Source organism: Schistocerca serialis, chromosome 1, assembly GCF_023864345.2.
Source record: "Schistocerca serialis cubense isolate TAMUIC-IGC-003099 chromosome 1, iqSchSeri2.2, whole genome shotgun sequence".
Classification (NCBI taxonomy): Eukaryota; Metazoa; Arthropoda; class Insecta; order Orthoptera; family Acrididae; genus Schistocerca; species Schistocerca serialis.
Window position 1 is genome coordinate 607,970,136 of NC_064638.1, and position 20,406 is coordinate 607,990,541.

At 39.3% G+C, this 20,406-nt stretch overlaps 1 protein-coding gene across 1 annotated transcript in view; it reads right to left on the minus strand.

Annotated features, from left to right (window-relative positions):
* The window catches only part of LOC126419029 (DNA repair protein RAD51 homolog 4-like), a 205,099-nt gene that overhangs the window by 24,199 nt on the left and 160,494 nt on the right, over nt 1-20,406 (minus strand). The window contains exon 5 of the mRNA XM_050086130.1: nt 1,027-1,213. Within this exon, the coding sequence (XP_049942087.1) occupies nt 1,027-1,213 (187 nt within the window). The remainder of the gene's footprint in view (nt 1-1,026; nt 1,214-20,406) is intronic.

Sequence of the window (20,406 nt, forward strand, 5' to 3'; positions counted from 1 at the left end):
GGTTTGCACAATACAGATGCAGGTGTAAATAAAGATTTTATTTGGGTTTTGTTCACCATTTTGGGACAAACCAATAAGGGAAAATATTACTACCTGAGATAGATAATCATAACTCTTGCAAAGGTCTCTTCAAAGATCATGGAATTCCTTCGTTAAATGTCCAGTACATTGTTTCTGATTTGTATTGGGGGAAATAATAAATGTCAGTTTCACACTGAATGTGAAATCTGTATTTGAATGGATATGACTTTAACAAGCTACTACAAATGTGCAACAATAAATTGGAAAGTTTTGGAAATTGAAAGAAGAATTAAAAACCTCTCTCATTAGTCATTTCTTTGACATATTATCTGCTTATCTAAATAAAAAAATCAGTGCTGTCATGTAAATATTAAGCAAGTAGCAGCTATTTATTATGACTGGGAAATCAGATTTTTTCAGAAAAGATGCTCTTATACTATTGATGCTATGTTTAACTGTAGTCCATGTTAACACAAACAAAAAATAGGACTTTAATGGGACTTAATGTGGCATAATGCCTGCTGCTTTTATTTATTAATGAATTTTTTAAGTCAGTCCATGTACCTGACAGTTATCCGTCATGACAGAATATACAAAATCAGAGAATATCTCAACTTCTGCAGATCCTATAACACTCTTAGAAGCACAGAAAGGGACTGTTTTCCCTCTTGCTGATAACCCTCATACACCAGTTTGGCTCTAAAGCTTGACTGAATCTAATGATCAACTACTGAAGCATTAATAAGATTGCAATTTCACAGAAGTAGTTTTATTTCAAGCATGCAACAACAGTATAAGATTATCAAGTGAGAGCTCAGTAAAACGAACAAAAACCTGTTCTCCTAGTTTTGCTAGGAAGGATACCCAACATAATACACAAGCACATTCACAGCTTAACCTTCACATACTGTCCATTAAAATTAAAACCACAGTGAAAGTTTCAAAACAATGTTGTTGAAATAATAGAAAAGCCAATTAATTGATAATATATTAATTTTCTCTCACCATCATTATGGCCTTCTCCATAAAAATTAAAAAACAGTGGTGGTAATGAATCAATAATAACAAGACGAATGCTGTAGTTTCCCCTCATTTCCTGGAGGTCTTCTTTCCATTTGTGTAAGAACGAAAAAAGCTGATAAATATTTCTAACATTTACCACTTTTACTTTATTCATTATATTACCAATTTCCTGAAAGAAGTAAAACAAATAAAAATACTAATTTAATTGCTGTGGACTATTTATGTATATTGTGACATACAATTTTAATGAACACAGGTAAACACACATTAAACACAAAATTATAAGTGATGAAATTACCCACTTGTTGGAATAACATATTTCTTTATCAGGTTACCTTCCATTAGGAAAGTGGATGCACTCAGTGGCTGTTATGTAATTTATAAATGATAGAGCGCAGCAATCAGTCGTCCTCTTTTTTTCTCTTTCTTCTTTTCAAAAAACCAGATTTCGGCTAGTGCCTAGCCATTATCAATGCACAATTTTTTAATCTCGATGCATGCTAGGTTCCTGTTGTTCGGGTGTCAATCACAGGTCTTTGAATACTAGTATTCCGAGAACTGTGATGCCCGAACAACAGGGAACTAACATGCATCGAGATTAAAAAATAGTACATTGATAATGGCTAGACACTAGCTAAAATGAGGGTTAGAAAAAACAGGGGGGGGGGGGGGCTGACTGATTGCTGCGTTCTATCATTTACAAACATATTTCTTTAGTTTCTGAATTCCTCAATTCCTTTCTGATAACCACAGTAAAGGGTGGCTATTGTTGCAAGAAGCAATCCATAATGATCTGGAGCTTGTGAAAACATGAAAGCAACATCATTTGAATAGCAGAAATTAGTTGGCATGTGCACTTTATTGCCACATTAGCAATTTAGTCAGCTCATTGCATGTAGCCAGGCAGAGTGAAATTTAGTTTGTCACTGAAGAAATTAGGGTTTATGGAATCCACTTTACTTTTCTTGAAAATTCAACAAAGGAAAATTTCATTCATTTTCAATTGCTCTCTTTAATGACTGCAAAAACAGTTTATGGCACAACTTAACAATTGCAAAACATAATATTTTGCTTCTCTACTATGCCACGGAGCTCTATAATGCACTGACAATCTTACAACAGTTTCAAATACACATCCCACTGTCAGTTTGAACTATAATACAAGGCCCTTCATGCACAAAGTGCTCATGACCATCCAGTCCAGAAATTTTCTGTGTCAAAACAAATGTAAAGTCAGTAGTCTGCATGGACAGAAATCAGAATACAAGCCTAACACCATTCCTAAAATCCGTATATTTGGGAGGCAGATGGTTTCCAAAACGGCAGTAAGTCAGCTCCACATCAGGCATTCATCAGCCAGTGATACTTGTCCGGATCCAATGAAATGGATGAAAGGTTTCAACTGAGTTACTAAATAGAACAGGTGGAATGATGTGACGTGTTTGACAAATGTGTACTTTTACTTTGATGGCACAGCCCAGTAGTGTTTCAAGAACAATGAAGAGTAGCTCAGTAGCTGGTACAAATACCAGGCTGAACTGAAGAAAATGTTTGACATCTTTCAGCAGCAGGCTCAATTTGTAGCAGAACCAATGAATAACAGGGCCCAATAACATGGGGAAACAACACAGTCATACATATGTAATGCTTTGGCCCTATGCCACATGATAAATCTGAGTATGACAGAAGCCAACAAAATCTCAAACTTTATGACAACCTAGACTTCTTGAAAGGAGCAAAGTATTTCTCAGCACCTGCTTTGACACCTTAAACGGATGTCATGCCTTTGCTACTGGATTACAATGTCATTTTTCTGAACACACTTGAAGAACATTTAAGCTGCCTGACGATCATGTTGAAGTGTGTTCAGGCTGCACATCTCTGCCTGAAGTCAAAAAAGTGCTTCTTCGTTGCCCAAGAAATATGGCTATGGAGTTTGTCCTGATCCAGAGAAAATACAAGCAGTCAATTCCTCCACATACTCATGATGTGAGAAGTTTTCTTGGACTGTGCTCGTACTACCAGCAATTCATAAGGGACTTCTGTACCAAGGCACATCTTTGCAAGAACTACTGCAGAGAAATACCAAATATTCCTGGAATGAGGGACAAAGAAAGATCTTTTGTTGCACTTAAGGAGGTGCTACCATCTTGTCCAGTTCTACCACTGAATGATGAGGGTGCCAAGGATGATTTCACACTGACGATGGCGATTTTGGAACAATAAATATGTGTAAGTTAATGCACAACTGGTCTGTGTGTGCATCCCTCTTCAGTTGTGGGTCCGAATAGATTAACACTCATTTACCTTTTCACTTAGTTTGTGGAGATAGAAGTACTTTGTTTCAGTTTTCTTTTTATTTAGTATTAGTTTCTCTTTTTGCAGCTACTGTGCAGGCTTATCTACCATTGACAAAGTTTTCCTTTTTGCTTCTTCCATATTAGGATTGGTCATTATGAGGGTTCCACTCTCAGCTTATATTAATGATCTGTTGGTCAAAGAACCAGGGAGATCATTCGGGTGTATTAGAAAAAAAAAAAGGGCCCAGGACAAATCTCTGTGGCACATCTGCAGTAACAGGTATGGCATTTTACCTACAATTATTTAGTGACAACTGCTTTCCTATCTAATAGATAGAATTGGATTAATGATAGTCCATTCATTATGCTTGATACCATATTTTTCAAATTTAGGTCTTAGGATATCATGTGACTCAGTGACAAATGTTTTGCTCAGATTAGGGAGCATATCACACACAAACGAACAACTTTCAAAACATTTCAGAACATCTGTAACTAGAGATTTTACAGGTTCACTGGTGGATAGACCAGACCTACAGCTGCAAAGAATAGATAAGCTTTTTAGGGTTCCATATCTCAGTTGGTAAAAACTGAACCCTTATACAACAATCATTTTGTTGTCCGTCTATCTGTCTGTCTGATTGTTGAAAACCTTCTTTTACTCGGGAATAGCGTCACATATCAAGATAGAAATTATGTCACTGGGCACTGTGTTAAATAAATAGGATTTTCACACTATGGCCCCTTGGAGGGGTAAAACACTGAAGCTTCTAAGTAAATACAATAAAAAGATATGGCCACTTATGTCACATATTTTGATATTCAAAGGAGATTGGAGTTTAATATCTCATACACGATGAGGGCATTAGGCACACAGCACAAGCACATATATGGGGAAGGAAAATAAAATAAATTGGACATGTTCTTTTCAAAGGAATAAATCCAGCATTTACATTAAGTGATTTAGGGAAACCATAGATAACATAAATCTAGCTGGAGAATTGACGTGCCATCATCAAAAATTCATGTCAAATTTCTTACCAGTTTATCACCTTTTTCGGTTCTTTCAGATGAACCTATACATATAAAGAGTGGATGGAGGAGTAGCACAGAGTATGGTCATGATGCAGAAAAGGTCAGGGGGGAAACCAAAATGGTCTCTGGGTGATACGAGAACAGTGGGTAAGATAGGCATCATTTATGACATGAGTTCAGGAAATTACGGCCCTGATGAAAAAGTTTTTTGATGCATTCCAAGCAATTATCTTATTTAGGGGCAAGAGGTAAACTCTCTTGCTTCTTAAATGGAGTCAGGCCTATTTGATGTAGTACCGGACACACTAGGGAAGCAGACGGGTGTGGAAGAGATGAGCAGTGAAGGCAGTCTTGAGACTGGCAGGTTAAGAATTGGCAGCTATGGACAAAATCTGGCATACTAATGAAGAGAAATACTGAATAACAAATCAGTAGCTGAAGATGTACATTTTCTGTAAATTCCAGGGCTGGAAGGGAGAGAATATTTATATGTAAATGATGGCAACAAATGTTGGTGTGTTCATCAAGAAGTTAAGAGTTGGACCTTCAGTGATATGAAAGTCAGTACTGAGAAAGATGGTATGAGATTTACGAGGAGGCAAAGAATATTTAGATATTACCTCAAATTAAGCTGTTCAGCCACACTGTGGGTCAATATCCCGAAAATAATGCTAATACATTAGAACCAGACACATGGCAAAAGTGTGTGGATTCCGGAATTAGAAAAAAGACTGACTTGTTAATTGTCCTCTTAGTCATTTCCTACATTTTCTTGGTGGTATTTCATAACTGATTTCCCTGATGTACTATTTTGCTACATATATCTGCCATAGATTAAGGTCCCGCGTAACTTTTCTTATTTAATTCCTGTTTAGCCTCATTAATGCCAACCTTTTCATCTGTACACAGTAAATTGTTAGCTGTATTGTACATGCTGTGTATACTGTGTAATTATTCATGTTGTATCTGAACTTCAAACAAATGAAAGAACACAAATTTTCTTTTTTACATTTTACTGTTATGTGATGTAATTAATAATTTACAGGGAGGTTATAATTAAACTTTCATTACTTGAGAGGGCCCCCATGAAAAACATGTGATCATAGAACAATGAAATTTTGTAGAAACATTCGTAAGGATATGCGGAAGAGAAATACCAAATAAACCATTGAAAGAAATGCATTTTAATTCCCACATGAGAGAGTAACATTTTTTAATTGCCTGCTATATTTAGATTCCAGGTTACAAAACTTGCTCAATGGGAAGACCACCTGCATCCACCACAGCCTGGAACCACACTACAGATTTCTCTACCGCTGCCAAGACAACAGGTCATGGAATGTTCAGCTGTCATGACACAGCTCTTTCACTGCTTGAAGATTGCACATAGTGTGCACCATTCTCAATCATGGCAACAGTAACCTCTTCAACAATTTGAAGTGCAACTGGTTGTCATCCTCTCCTTGGAGCAATTCCCAAATTGCCAGTTAATCTGAACTTTCAAATTATGTTCTTCAAACCCAGTGCAGAAAAAGGACCTCTCCAAATTCCTTTAATGTGTCAATAAGCATCAAGAGCATCAGCACTATTGCTACTATTTCAGTAAAATGACTTGATAAATAAAGCCTGCTCATCTTGTCCAGTACATGTCGACTGACTGCAACTGTAATGCACACTGATGCTTGTTTTTCAAACCTTGGTTGCTGTACCATAGCTGGCATTTAATGGCAAGTCATGATACTAACATTACTAACACAACTCAAATCCTGCAGCACACAATTGGAGCATCATCATATAAATGTGAGTAACCATAAGGTAAATAGCTTTCTGTCTACACTGGCTCAAGATACAAAAGTTTAGCTGTAACCATCCTGGGCACTGTGTTAAATAAATAGGATTTTCACACTACATCTGATTACCCACAGTTCCTGAATCATGAACAACTAACTTTCTAGAGGAATTTAATCTTACTTCATACTGATAACACATTTTACATAAGCTTCCTCTTCAATTGTGTTGCATGAAACTAACTATGACAACTGTGTAGTGTAATCTATGCCTACCACACAAATGCTCAAACTGCTAACCAATGTTGAGTTGTGTCCATCCATGGGAGTTGCAACCATCTTCACCATGACAGAAAGTCCTCTTAAAGTGCTACAAAGGCAAGCAACTGAATTTATTTAACAAGTTATGGCTCTCCAAATATGGCATTCCATCTCTGTATCACAACAGTAATGCTTTTCCAATAGAAACAAGTATTTGCCTAGTAGTGAGAATATCTGCTGGTTAACATGGAAAATTTAGAATTGCAGCCCAGCAGTGTAAACCACCTTTTGACAAGAAAATACCACCAGAAATCTGTAGTGATAATGGTCGATTCCAAACTGGACAGTTGTTAACTGTTTATAGCACAGCATCTACCAAGATTCAGTTCCTAAATGGTACAGGGGCTAATATCTCCAGTATGTCCATCTTCAGATCTACCACAGTGAATCTGTACGGGGTCAAGTGGACCACCCAGGAAGACCTGCAGCCATGTCACCTTGCCTCTAAAATTCAATCTTTGATGTAAATTTATTTTTAGATTTATTGTCACTGATGTACTATACCCATCCGTTGGAGCAAATTTCTTACTATATTATGGCCTCTTCCCAAATCTTTGCCATCAATTTCTGCTTGACTCTGCAACACAGTTTTCTAGTAAATGTACACTTATTCCATGCCAGTTAACCTGACCCTTAAATGGTTGTCAGGGATTGTCCAAAGTTACCCATTCATCACCCACTCCAGCACCAGAAGACACTCTTTGGTACATCACACAGTCACCGTGATGCGATCCCAAGTCCATGTATGTTCTCATTCACACACTCCAGACAAATTCAAGATCATAAAGCCAGAGTTCTCTTTCATATTAGCACAAGGAATCTGGCAGCACTCCATACTGTACTAAGAATAGTAATCAGTCATATTCTGGTGATGACTATATCCTACTGTTACTATGTGTCGTATATCAAGGACTTTTATATGCACATTCATGGCAGAACATTTACTCACAATCAAACACATCTGTGATTTTTATCATACACCAGTTTCATCAGGAGGCATAAGCAAAAGCACTGTCTGCACTCTGTTTGGACTCCATACATTTCTTTAAATGTCATTTCGACTGTGCAATGACACCCAGACTTTCTAGCACATCATGGATGAGACAACTAGAGACTTAAGAGTTCTGTTATGTCTATATTGACGGCTCCTTGTAATGTTGTGTAGTGAGGTACAGCATCTAGCACAACTGCAATAGCTGTTTGGTAGATTAAAAGAATAGTGTCAAATGAGTGACCCATCAAAATGTGTTTTGGGGCAATGGAAGTAAAATTCCTAGGCTGCTTACCCAATTAATAAGAAATTCTGCCACTTAAAGACATGCTAGAAGCTATTGTTCAATTTCCATAGTCCACAATAATATATGAATTATTCCATTTCTTGTGGTTTGCAAATTTTTATCCACATTTTGTGCATATGCTTGAATTTTTTGTGGTGCCACTCAATGACTTTCTAATGGTTATGCCAAACCAGGACACATGCTACAGTGGACTGAAAATGAAACATCATTCACCAAAGTAAAAGATGCTATTGCAGGTCTTCATTTTTACCTCATCCTCTTCCTGAGATACCTATCACAATTATGGTACTTGTATCAGCAACTGACATTGGAGCTGTATTACAACAATGTGTAAAACATGGATGGCAACTTCTGACTTTCACTGGTAAAAAATTATCACTATCTCAAACAAATTCTTATATGTCTGTCTGCAATCTGTATGTCAACTATGCTGCAATCATAGACAAATGCTTGAAGGTATAAATTTATTTCTTATCATGACCTTAAACCATTAGTGACAGTCTTTCATCACAAGCCAGACAAGGGATCAACATACCACTTGCAGTATTTGACTTCATGGCTCAGATTGCTACAGATATTCAATACATTAATAATGAGTACACTGGATCAGCGGGCACAGTGCCATGCATTGACTTCATTATGATGAAATTTCATAGCATTTTCTGGTACTCAGGAAGGGGACAATTTATTGAATGTGATATTCAAAGAATCATCAGATTTATGGATCTGATGTCTTCAAATATCATGCTCGATCATAGCCCCACATTGCAAAATATAGACATCATAAGCATGACTGTACGAAACTTTGTTCTGTAACGATGTCTCAGTTTCCTTAAAAAGTGATAGTGACGTGTGTAAAATCTGCGTAAAAAAGGTAAAGAGAGGTATCCTATGCATCCAGTGCAGGTCGTGGTGTCACGACAAATGTGTTAAAGTTAATCTAAAATATATAAAAGACGAACATGACTGGACATGCCGTCGGTGCGTTGTGTCACGAAAAACGAGGTAATGGACACGATAAAATCAAAAGAAAAAATAATAAGTGTGCTTACAGAGGATTTAATGACTATAAATACGAAATATGAAGAACTTCGGCAGAAATATCAAGAACTGGAAACGAAATACAAAGAGATAGAGCGAGATCATCGTCTAGCACAAGACAGTGTTGTTAACCGTCGTTCTGCGCAAAAAACGTGGCGTTTGCCGAAAAAAACAGACAGACAGTGAGTACAGTTCCGGCGATACCGGTAGCAAATAAATTCACAACACTAGACGAAGACTGTGATAAGAAAAAGAACAATGACGAACAAAAAGCAGTGACGAAACTTCCAATCGAGTGCGCAGCCAAGAAAACATCTAATACGAAAAATAAACCAGTGAACATCAAACGACGAGTTGTTGTACTTGGTGACAGCCACGCCAAGAAAATTGCCGAAAAAATAAATGAGTACAGTACGTTATTCACGGCAACAGGTATGACGAAACCCAGTGCACCTTTGACTGAGATAATTAAGAGCAGCAACTCACTTAATGAGCTATCTAAGAATGATGCCGTCATAATCATGGGTGGAAGTAATGATGTATACAGAAATGAGAGTAAACATGCGACCCAGTGTTTAAAAACTACATTACTTGACCTGAAAGTTCCGAACATCATAGTTACTAGTTTGCCTCACAGATACGACCTGCAAGACAATTCCATCGTAAATCTGGAGCTTGCAAAAGTAAACAGACAATTCTACAAAATATGCAAGTCCCAACAAAATGTAACATTTCTTGATCTTCCAGATGCAAGAGATTTTTATACGAAACATGGACTACATTATAATAACGCTGGCAAGTCATACGTTGGCAAAATGCTAGCGAAATTAATACAAAAAGACGACGACGTTGCAAGAAAATCAATTGCTGTGCAACCAGTTTCGACCAAGGAAATGGATAAACGAGAAAACAATTTCAAAATCGCAGCCACAGCGCCAGCTCAAACAGGAACATCACGTTCCAGAACCAGCCTCAGAACATACAGCAAAGCCTGAAATTATCGTCAAGAAAACTGTACCTACTCATCATCCAGATGCTCACACACAGGGAAACTGATGAAGGGGGCCAGTTCTATCCGAATTTGGCCCAATACAACGAATCCAGAACAAGCAGTCAACACTCAGGTGGACGTTCCGTTACTTTATAGTCAAATTAGTTTTAAAGACCCTCTACCTAATAATATATGCAATAGTAATTTCGTTATGCACTTGAACATAAGAGGTCTGTCTGAAGGAATGATCAGGAAGCTTTATGATATAGAAATTTTGCTAGAAAGTGTGAAACAATCTGTGAAAGTAATATGCCTTAATGAACATTGGCTAAAATCTGAAAATATCAGTCTCCTGAATAAACTTACAGGTTATAAACTGGCTACCAGCTTTTGTAGGACCAATGGGTATGGAGGCTCTTGCATATTAGTTCATTCCACGGTAGACTATGATATCAGACAGAATTTTAGCCATCTGAATGAAGAAGGCACATTTGAAAGTTGTTGTATAGAACTTAAAGAGTATAACACACTAATTATCAGCATATATCGCACCCCTGAGTACCATATAAGCTCTGTATTTTTAGATAAGTTTGATACATTGCTACATAAATTAAAATGTGAGAAACTGTACAAGAAAGTGGTTATATGTGCTGACTTCAACATAGATGTAAGGACTGATGACAAATTTTCTTCACACTTAAAGAACCTGGTAGCCACAAATGGGCTAAATCTCAATTTCGATCAGTATACAAGAATTACAGCAAGCTCTGCAACATGTATTGACAATATTGTAAGTAGTTATAATTATTATGTAAAAGAAAAGTTTCTTCTAGATTTAGGAGTATCAGACCAAAAAGCACTATTTGTATCACTACCGAAGCAAAATTCAGTCTGCACAACAAAATGATGTAGGAATTTCAGTCAAGAAAATGTGGAAGTATTTTGCAAAAAACTAAGCCAAACCAAGTGGACAGTCAGCAAACACACTTCCACAAGTGACAATTACAATAACTTTTTAACTGAATTCTTGGGTATATTCAATGAATGCTTCCCTTTTGTAACAGTGAGGACCAGGTCCCAAAAAAGTAGATCCTGGGTAACAAAAGGAATTAGAGTGTCTAGTGCTACTAAGAGGAAACTGCATATGGAGGCAAAAGTAAATCGAAGCCCTCAACTTCTTAAGTATGTAAGCACATACAAAAAAACATTTGACAAAATAGTTAAACTAGCAAAACGTACTGCAAATAACGACTTCATTTCAAATGCAAAAAACAAATCAAAAGCTGTTTGGTCTGTTATAAGAAGTGAAGTTGGCAGTGAGGCAGAGAGAAAATGCCCTTCTGAAATAGTGATAAATGGTAGAGCTGTTACAGAACCCAGTGCCATTTGTGAATCATTCAATGACTTTTTCATAAACTGTAACAAATTTGGTGACTGTTCACCACCAAATACAAAGCCCAATATGACAGATAGCAATTGCACATGTTTTAAGTTTTCTCATTTTTCCATCTCAGATGTCATCAAAATCATAATGTCCCTAAAAAATTCAAAATCTGCGGGGTGGGATGAGGTCCCCACTGAAATAATAAAAATAGTCCGTCACAGTATTGCATATCCACTCTCTTTCATAATCAACCAATCATTTGATGAGGGATGTTTCCCAGATCGATTAAAATATGCAGAAGTTCGGCCCATACACAAAAAAGGCAAACAAGATGAATTGGGCAACTATAGGCCAATCTCACTGTTACCAATTTTCTCAAAAATATTTGAAAGAGCTGCATGTGATCAGATTGAAAATCACAATTCATCTAACAGCATTATCTTAGGCAATCAATATGGTTTCAGAAAAGGCCGCAGCATAATCCATGCAATAAATGAATTAGTCACAAAAGTCAGCAGATGTCTTGATGATAGAATGTGTGTGTCGGGCATCTTTTGTGACCTGTCCAAAGCCTTCGACACAGTAAATCATGACCTGCTTCTCCAAAAATTGGCACGCTATGGTCTTCAAGGCAAATCTCTTAGCTGGATGTCATCATACTTGGCAAACAGAAAATAAAGAGTACTTATTAACATCAACGGCAAGAAATTTCTCTCTGAAAAACACTCAATTAGGTGTTCCACAAGGCTCAATATTAGGGCCACTGCTTTTTCTATATTATATTAATGATATGCCATGTCACGTCCAGTCTGATACTATCTTCTATGCAGATGACTCAACAGCTGTAGTCTGTTGTAAAAATGAGGTAGACCTAATTCGTCATATTGAACAAACACTTGGGGAAGTGGAGGCATGGGTCAAAAACAATAACTTGACATTAAACTTTACAAAAACAGAAATTGTTCATTTTACCACAAAACAATCTGCACAGTCTATAAGTGAAATAAGGTATATGGACAAAAAATTAGAGACTGCACATGTGTCAAATTCCTTGGCGTGTTAGTCAATAAAAACCTGTTATGGAGTCGCCATGTGAACAAAATACTGGGTCGACTGAATAGCCTTGTATATATTATGAATATCTTGTATAGTATTACTGATTTAGCTGTAAGAAAAACCGAATATAATGCATATTTTGTTTCAGTCATTAGGTATAGTATAATTTTCTGGGGGTCTGAAAAAACAAATTTACTTAGAGCTTTTAGACTACAAAAAAGAATCATCCAGGCAATGGTGGGAGCAAAACCAAAGCAACACTGCAAACCTTTATTTGTAAAACTGGATCTAATGAGCATTCCAAGCATATACATCTATGAAACTCTCACTTTCACGAAAAGAAACCCACAACTTTTTGAGGGCAACTTCTTCCTGCATCAATATGATACAAGACATAGAACGAGCTACATGTTACCTACCCACCGTTTAAAATCATATGAAAAAGCCCCATACTATATGGGCATGAAATTTGTAAATAAAATATGGAAAGATATGGATGACCCAAATGTAAAAGGCACCAAAAGAGACCTGGAAAAATATCTGAAAGATAAATGTTACTATAGTGTAGAAGATTTCATGAATGGTAACAATGCATTATAATTGTAATTAAAATACCTCTTTGAAGATGTTACACCATGTATATTATTAGTTTATTGTATTTTTAGTATTGTTATATATAGTGTAAAAGCTGACAAGTCACCTATGTCACAATTTTTGATTGTATAAGGCATGTTATGTGATAATAAAAATTTAATTGAATTACAGCGGATATCCAACAACATTTAATTTCCTCTCTCTACACTCTTTCTTCTGCAGTAGTAATGGCTACTACACAACTGGTGAAAACAGTATTTGTTTGGCCACAGATCAAGGTGGATTGCAACACATTTGTATGCCAGTGCAATGCTTGACAGTGCACCAAAAGACTGCACCACATTACAGCTCCAATTGGTACTTTCAACCCACATAGTCAATGATTTGAACATATCCATACCGACATTACCGGGCCTTTATCGTCATCAGATGTATACCAATGCTGCCTGACAGCTGATCTCTACTATTGCTGGACTGAAAACTATCCAACAAAAGATGCTACAGCAACAACTGTAGTCAGAACCTTAATCATCAGTGGATTGCCCAGTTCAGCACGGCCCTCTGTAGCAACGATCAGGAAAAACAGTTCAAGTCATACCTCTCTGATGTATCTTCACTGATGACATCCATGATTTCAGAGCCATGCATCCATATAGTTCAGAGACCCGCTTGTAGAGGCCAACTGGGGCGGCCCCCTGTCACTCTCTGGTGAGCCACCAAAGGAATAGTAATTATTTAAATGATCACAAATGAGGGCTTGCTCTGTTCTGTAATTTATATTACTGTTGTCCAGTCACTGTGTTCAGTGATACACACAACCTGTACTTTATTGTATCTTACAAGTGGCTCTATAAAATACTATGTTCCATAAATCATGTTTGTCCTTGTTACAGTAAACTTAGTGAAGAGTCTGGGTTACATTTTTTTATTTCAACATGTCACTGCCCAGAAGGAAGCTTTAGTGGAACAACAGCAGACTCTCATCAGCACTCTCAATCAAGTGGCATCTGCATGTTTGCAGCAGGTTATTGTTCTGTCAGTGCAACTGTTGCACTTTTTTTTGTCATATGGTGAATCAGCTGAAGACTGGGACTCCTATGAGACATGGTTATGTTAACATTTCCAGGTTTTTCACATGGATGAAGCAAACCTGTGTAGGGCTTTCTTTCTTTGCTGTCTTTCACTGTGCATTTATCAGTTGTTGTGCCAACTTGTCCTTTTGCAAGAATTGGCCAGCTTATCATTTGACGAAATGTGCAAGCTTCTTCCAACCTATTACCATGACAGAATGCATGTCATTGTGATGCATGTAGAATTTTATCATTATCAAAAATGCCCAAACCCATCTTGCACAACCTGGGCAGCTGAATTACAAAGGTTACAGCAACAGGACACAACAGCAGTTGCATGCCCCCCCCACCCCCTTTTCCATCCTGGCCACACTGCTTCATCGAATACAAGGGTGGGCCCTAAGCATTGGGCTGTTTGCAGTAAGTGTTGAAAGAAAGGCCACACTGCAATGGTGTGTAACTCCTCTTCAAACATGGCAGACAAGTAGTACTGATGGACTTAAACTGTCTCCCCGAATGAGTTGTTTAATAAACCACTGAAAATTCAGGTGGATACAGGAGATGCAGTGACTTTAGTTAACGCACCAACATACATGGCCTTCGGCTCCCCTCCCCTCGCATGGGTTTCACAGAAGTTTGATAGCTACAAAAATCAGCAGATTCCGATCCTAGGCCAGTTCTCCATCTCCGTCTCCTTCCTTGCTGTGGATCATTCCCATACTGCAGACCTGTTAGGGTAAGATGCCTTTAACGCTTTTGGTTTCTCCATTGCTGATGAGGTAAGCTCACTATCAGATCAAGCTCTGTTTCAGCAACTTGAGACCCACCACTCTGAGTTTTCATCTCTGTTTTCCCCTGGGCTAGTTGTGCTACCAGTTTTCAGGCCCACATTACCATGAAAGAGTCCGCCCACCCTTGTTTTTCTTGGGTGCGGCAGGTGTCTGTTGCATTGCGCAACTCTGTTTGAAGTCACTCAATGTCGTTTGGCCTATTTATTCCAGTTAACAAACCGATGGGTAAGCTTCGCCTCCATGGTCATTTCGGTGTCAGTCCATGACAGATACATACCCTTTGCCCAGCTCTGACGAGTTGCTTGTAAAATTATCAGGCAGCCACTACTTTTCCAAGATTGATTTGTCAGAGCTGTACCTCCAGTTCCTCTTGGATGAGGCCACTAGGTTCCTTCTTGTTGTCACTACACCTTTCAGTCTATACCAATATCAATGCTTGCCTTCTGGAGTTGCTAGCATGCCACCAATTTTTCAAAATTTTCTAGAACAGCTGACATCCTCTGTACCTGGCTGAATCAATTACCTCATCAATATCATTGTCTCAGGTTCTTCGACTGAAGACCACATTAGAAATCTCTGGTTGTTGTTTTCTGTTTTGCAGTATGTGGTTCCCCAGTGCAATCTCACCAAATCTCAATTTTTTGAGCCATCAACTCAGTACCTAGGTTTAGAGGTTTCCACACAAGGGTCAAGCCATTGTGTCACTATGCTGTTGCAATTGTGGCTTTGCAGTGGCCGACCTCCGTTAAGGAACTGCAGGTGTTTCTAGGTGAAGCTGCATATTACCATAAGTTTTTACCTGATACATATGCTGTTTCTCAGCCCCTGGACATGCTTTAGCATAACAATGTGCCCTTTTTCTGGTCACCAGCTTGTGACCAAGCATTCACTTTGTTTAAATCTAGGCTTCAATCTGCTCAGTGTCTGGTTACTTTTTAGCCGGGTCAGCATCTCACGTTGGCTACAGTTGCCTCTCAGCAAGACCTTGGCACAGTGAAGGTGCACAAATACTGTGTGGCTTGTCGCCACTTGCATTCACTGTGTTCAGCAACACGTGCCGCCCCCCCCCCCCCCCCCCCCAAGGCGTCTTTTCCCCCCTGGCCCTTCCTAAATCAGTATTGACTCACTGTTGTGAACGCCTACTCCAAGTTTCCCTGTTGTTGTGGTCTTCAGTCCTGAGACTGGTTTGATGCAGCTCTCCATGCTACTCTATCCTGTGCAAGCTTCTTCATCTCCCAGTACCTACTGCAACCTACATCCTTCTGAATCTGCTTAGTGTATTCATCTCTTGGCCTCCCCCTATGATTTTTACCCTCCACGCTGCCCTCCAATACTAAATTGGTGATCCCTTGATGCCTCAGAACATGTCCTACCAACCGATCCCTTCTTCTGGTCAAGTTGTGCCACAAACTTCCCTTCTCCCCAATCCTATTCAATACTTCCTCATTAGTTATGTGATCTACCCATCTAATCTTCAGCATTCTTCTGTAGCACCACATTTCAAAAGCTTCTAATCTCTTCTTGTCCAAACTACTTACCGTCCATGTTTCACTTCCATACATGGCTACACTCCATACAAATACTTTCAGAAATAACTTCCTGACACTTAAATCTATACTCGATGTTAACAAATTTCTCTTCTTCAGAAACGCTTTCCTTGCCATTGCCAGTCTACATTTTATATCCTCTCTACTTCGTCCATCATCAGTTATTTTGCTCCCCAAATAGCAAAATTCCTTTACTACTTTAAGTGTCTCATTTCCTAAACTAATACCCTCAGCATCACCCGACTTAACTCGACTACATTCCATTATCCTCGTTTTGCTTTTGTTGATGTTCATCTTATATCCTCCCTTCAAGACACCATCCATTCCGTTCAATTGCTCTTCCAAGTCCTTTGCTGTCTCTGCCAGAATTACAATGTCATCGGCGAACCTCAAAGTTTTTATTTCTTCTCCATGAATTTTAATACCTACACCGAATTTTTCTTTTGTTTCCTTTACTGCTCGCTCAATATACAGATTGAATAACATCGGGGAGAGGCTACAACCCTGTCTTACTCCCTTCCCAACCACTGCTTCCCTTTCATGCCCCTCAACTCTTATAACTGCCATCTGGTTTCTGTACAAGTTGTAAATAGCCTTTCGCTCCCTGTATTTTACCCCTGCCACCTTTAGAATTTGAAAGAGAGTATTCCAGTCAACATTGTCAAAAGCTTTCTCTAAGTCTACAAATGCTAGAAACGTAGGTTTGCCTTTCCTTAATCTTTCTTCTAAGATAAGTCGTAAGGTCAGTATTGCCTCACGTGTTCCAGTATTTCTACGGAATCCAAACTGATCTTCCCCGAGGTCGGCTTCTACTAGTTTTTCCATTCGTCTGTAAAGAATTCGTGTTAGTACTTTGCAGCTGTGGCTTATTAAACTGATTGTTCGGTAATTTTCACATCTGTCAACACCTGCTTTCTTTGGGATTGGAATTATTATATTCTTCTTGAAGTCTGAGGGTATTTCGCCTGTTTCATACATCTTGCTCACCAGATGGTAGAGTTTTGTCAGGACTGGCTCTCCCAAGGCCGTCAGTAGTTCCAATGGAATGTTGTCTACTCCGGGGGCCTTGTTTCGACTCAGGTCCTTCAGTGCTCTGTCAAACTCTTCACGCAGTATTGTATCTCCCATTTCATCTTCATCTACATCCTCTTCCATTTCCATAATATTGTCATCAAGTGCATCGCCCTTGTATAGACCCTCTATATACTCCTTCCATCTTTCTGCTTTCCCTTCTTTGCTTAGAACTGGGTTTCCATCTGAGCTCTTGATGTTCATACATGTGGTTCTCTTATCTCCAAAGGTCTCTTTTATTTTCCTGTAGGCAGTATCTATCTTACCCCTAGTGAGATAAGCCTCTACATCCTTACATTTGTCCTCTAGCCATCCCTGCTTAGCCATTTTGCACTTCCTGTCGATCTCATTTTTGAGACGTTTGTATTCCTTTTTGCCTGCTTCATTTACTGCATTTTTATATTTTCTCCTTTCATCAATTAAATTCAATATTTCTTCTGTTATCCAAGGATTTCTACTAACCCTCTTCTTTTTACCTACTTGATCGTCTGCTGCCTTCATTACTTCATCCCTCAGAGCTACCCATTCTTCTTCTACTGTATTTCTTTCCCCCATTCCTATCAATTGTTCCCTTATGCTCTCCCTGAATCTCTGTACAACCTCTGGTTCTTTCAGTTTATCCAGGTCCCATCTCCTTAAATTCCCACCTTTTTGCAGTTTCTTCAGTTTTAATCTACAGGTCATAACCAATAGATTGTGGTCAGAGTCCACATCTGCCCCTGGAAACGTCTTACAATTTAAAACCTGGTTCCTAAATCTCTGTCTTACCATTATATAATCTATCTGATACCTTTTAGTATCTCCAGGGTTCTTCCATGTATACAACCTTCTATCATGATTCTTAAACCCAGTGTTAGCTATGATTAAGTTGTGCTCTGTGCAAAATTCTATCAGGCGGCTTCCTCTTTCATTTCTTAGCCCCAATCCATATTCACCTACTACGTTTCCTTCTCTCCCTTTTCCTACACTCGAATTCCAGTCACCCATGACTATTAAATTTTCGTCTCCCTTCACTATCTGAATAATTTCTTTTATTTCATCATACATTTCTTCAATTTCTTCGTCATCAGCAGAGCTAGTTGGCATATAAACTTGTACTACTGTAGTACGTGTGGGCTTCGTATCTATCTTGGCCACAATAATGCGTTCACTATGCTGTTTGTAGTAGCTTACCCGCATTCCTATTTTCCTATTCATTATTAAACCTACTCCTGCATTACCCCTATTGGACTTTGTGTTTATCACCCTGTAGTCACCTGACCAGAAGTCTTGTTCCTCCTGCCACCGAACTTCACTAATTCCCACTATATCTAACTTTAACCTATCCATTTCCCTTTTTAAATTTTCTAACCTACCTGCCCGATTAAGGGATCTGACATTCCACGCTCCGATCCGTAGAACGCCAGTTTTCTTTCTCCTGATAACGACATCCTCTTGAGTAGTCCCCGCCCGGAGATCCGAATGGGGGACTATTTTACCTCCGGAATATTTTACCCAAGAGGACGCCATCATCATTTAATCATACAGTAAAGCTGCATGCCCTCGGGAAAAATTACGGCCGTAGTTTCCCCTTGCTTTCAGCCGTTCGCAGTACCAGCACAGCAAAGCCGTTTTGGTTATTGTTAGAAGGCCAGATCAGTCAATCATCCAGACTGTTGCCCTTGCAACTACTGAAAAGGCTGCTGCCCCTCTTCAGGAACCACACGTTTGTCTGGCCTCTCAACAGATACCCCTCCGTTGTGGTTGTACCTACGGTGCGGCTATCTGTATCGCTGAGGCACGCAAGCCTCCCCACCAACGGCAAGGTCCATGGTTCATGGGGGGGTTTCCCTATGCGGAATGTTTTCTATCCATGCCCATGGTGGCCAATATCTTGGCCCCGTCTAAAATTTTTGCAATTGAGGGACTTCTGTATACCATGATTACCAATAATGGCCCCCAGTTTGTTTCCCAAGAACTGCCATCTTTTTGTCAGGCTAGTGGTGTTTGCCACCTCACAGCTCCCCCATTTCATTCTCAATCTAACAGTTAGGCTGAACACATGGTTCATATGTTTAAAGCTAAGATGTGGGGGTATTTATCTGGCAGCTCTCCTGAAGCTGCTTCAGACTGTTTTTATGAGTTTGTTCTGTTTCACCCTGGTGAGGGACAAGAGCCCAGCGAAGCTGCTAAACGGATGCTAGCCATGGACCCTCCCCCACCTGCTGCATCCGACACTGCATCTACCGGCATCGCTGGTTCCATGATGGTTCTGGCCGGTTGCACCTCTCTGGGTTCGTAGTTTCAGACTCCAGCTGAACTGGGTTCCCGCTGTTACTGAGTGGCACCGAGGCCAGTGGCTGTGCATTGTCCACTGTCCTGACAGGCAGACGTTCCATCATCACTTTGATCTGCTGTAGCTTCACACAGCGAGGTCTGTTCTGGAGGGCCTACTGCCCCCCCCCTCCCCCCACCATCCGATGCCTGTTCCTGTGTTGTAGATGGTCCAGTTTGCACTGCAGTTGGGGTCACTGTCTGGTAGATTGCTGTATAGGATTCCTGCCTCTGCCCCCTCTCCTCGGCTGCCATTGTTGGTGCAGCCCCTACTGCACCTGACACCACAGCTGCCACTGCCTCCATTGTTGGGCTGTCATCTCTGATGCCCCTACTGAAGCAATAATGGATGCCTTAATATATGGACAAACATTGTGGCAACCTGGAGAATCCCCCACAGGCAAGTCAAACAGTATCACAGAAGCATTAGACTTGTCATAAGACCTATGCCTGCAGATTTGCATACTTTTTCCTGCTGTATCGAAAGAACATAGTATTAAGTGATCACACATTTTCTACAACTTTAATTTCTGCAAATACATTTATGCCCAAGACAGCACTATTTGGAAACCTCTGGAACCCCAGCACAATGGTCAGAACACTGTACTGATGCACCAAGTCAGAACATCTGATGTTGACATCAGTGGCTCTTCAACCATGATATCCATAGATTGCTCTGAACCAGCCTTTACTCTCAATAAGATTCACATCAGTTCAGAAACATGAGCTAATAACAAGGCACTACTAATGTGAGATTCAATGT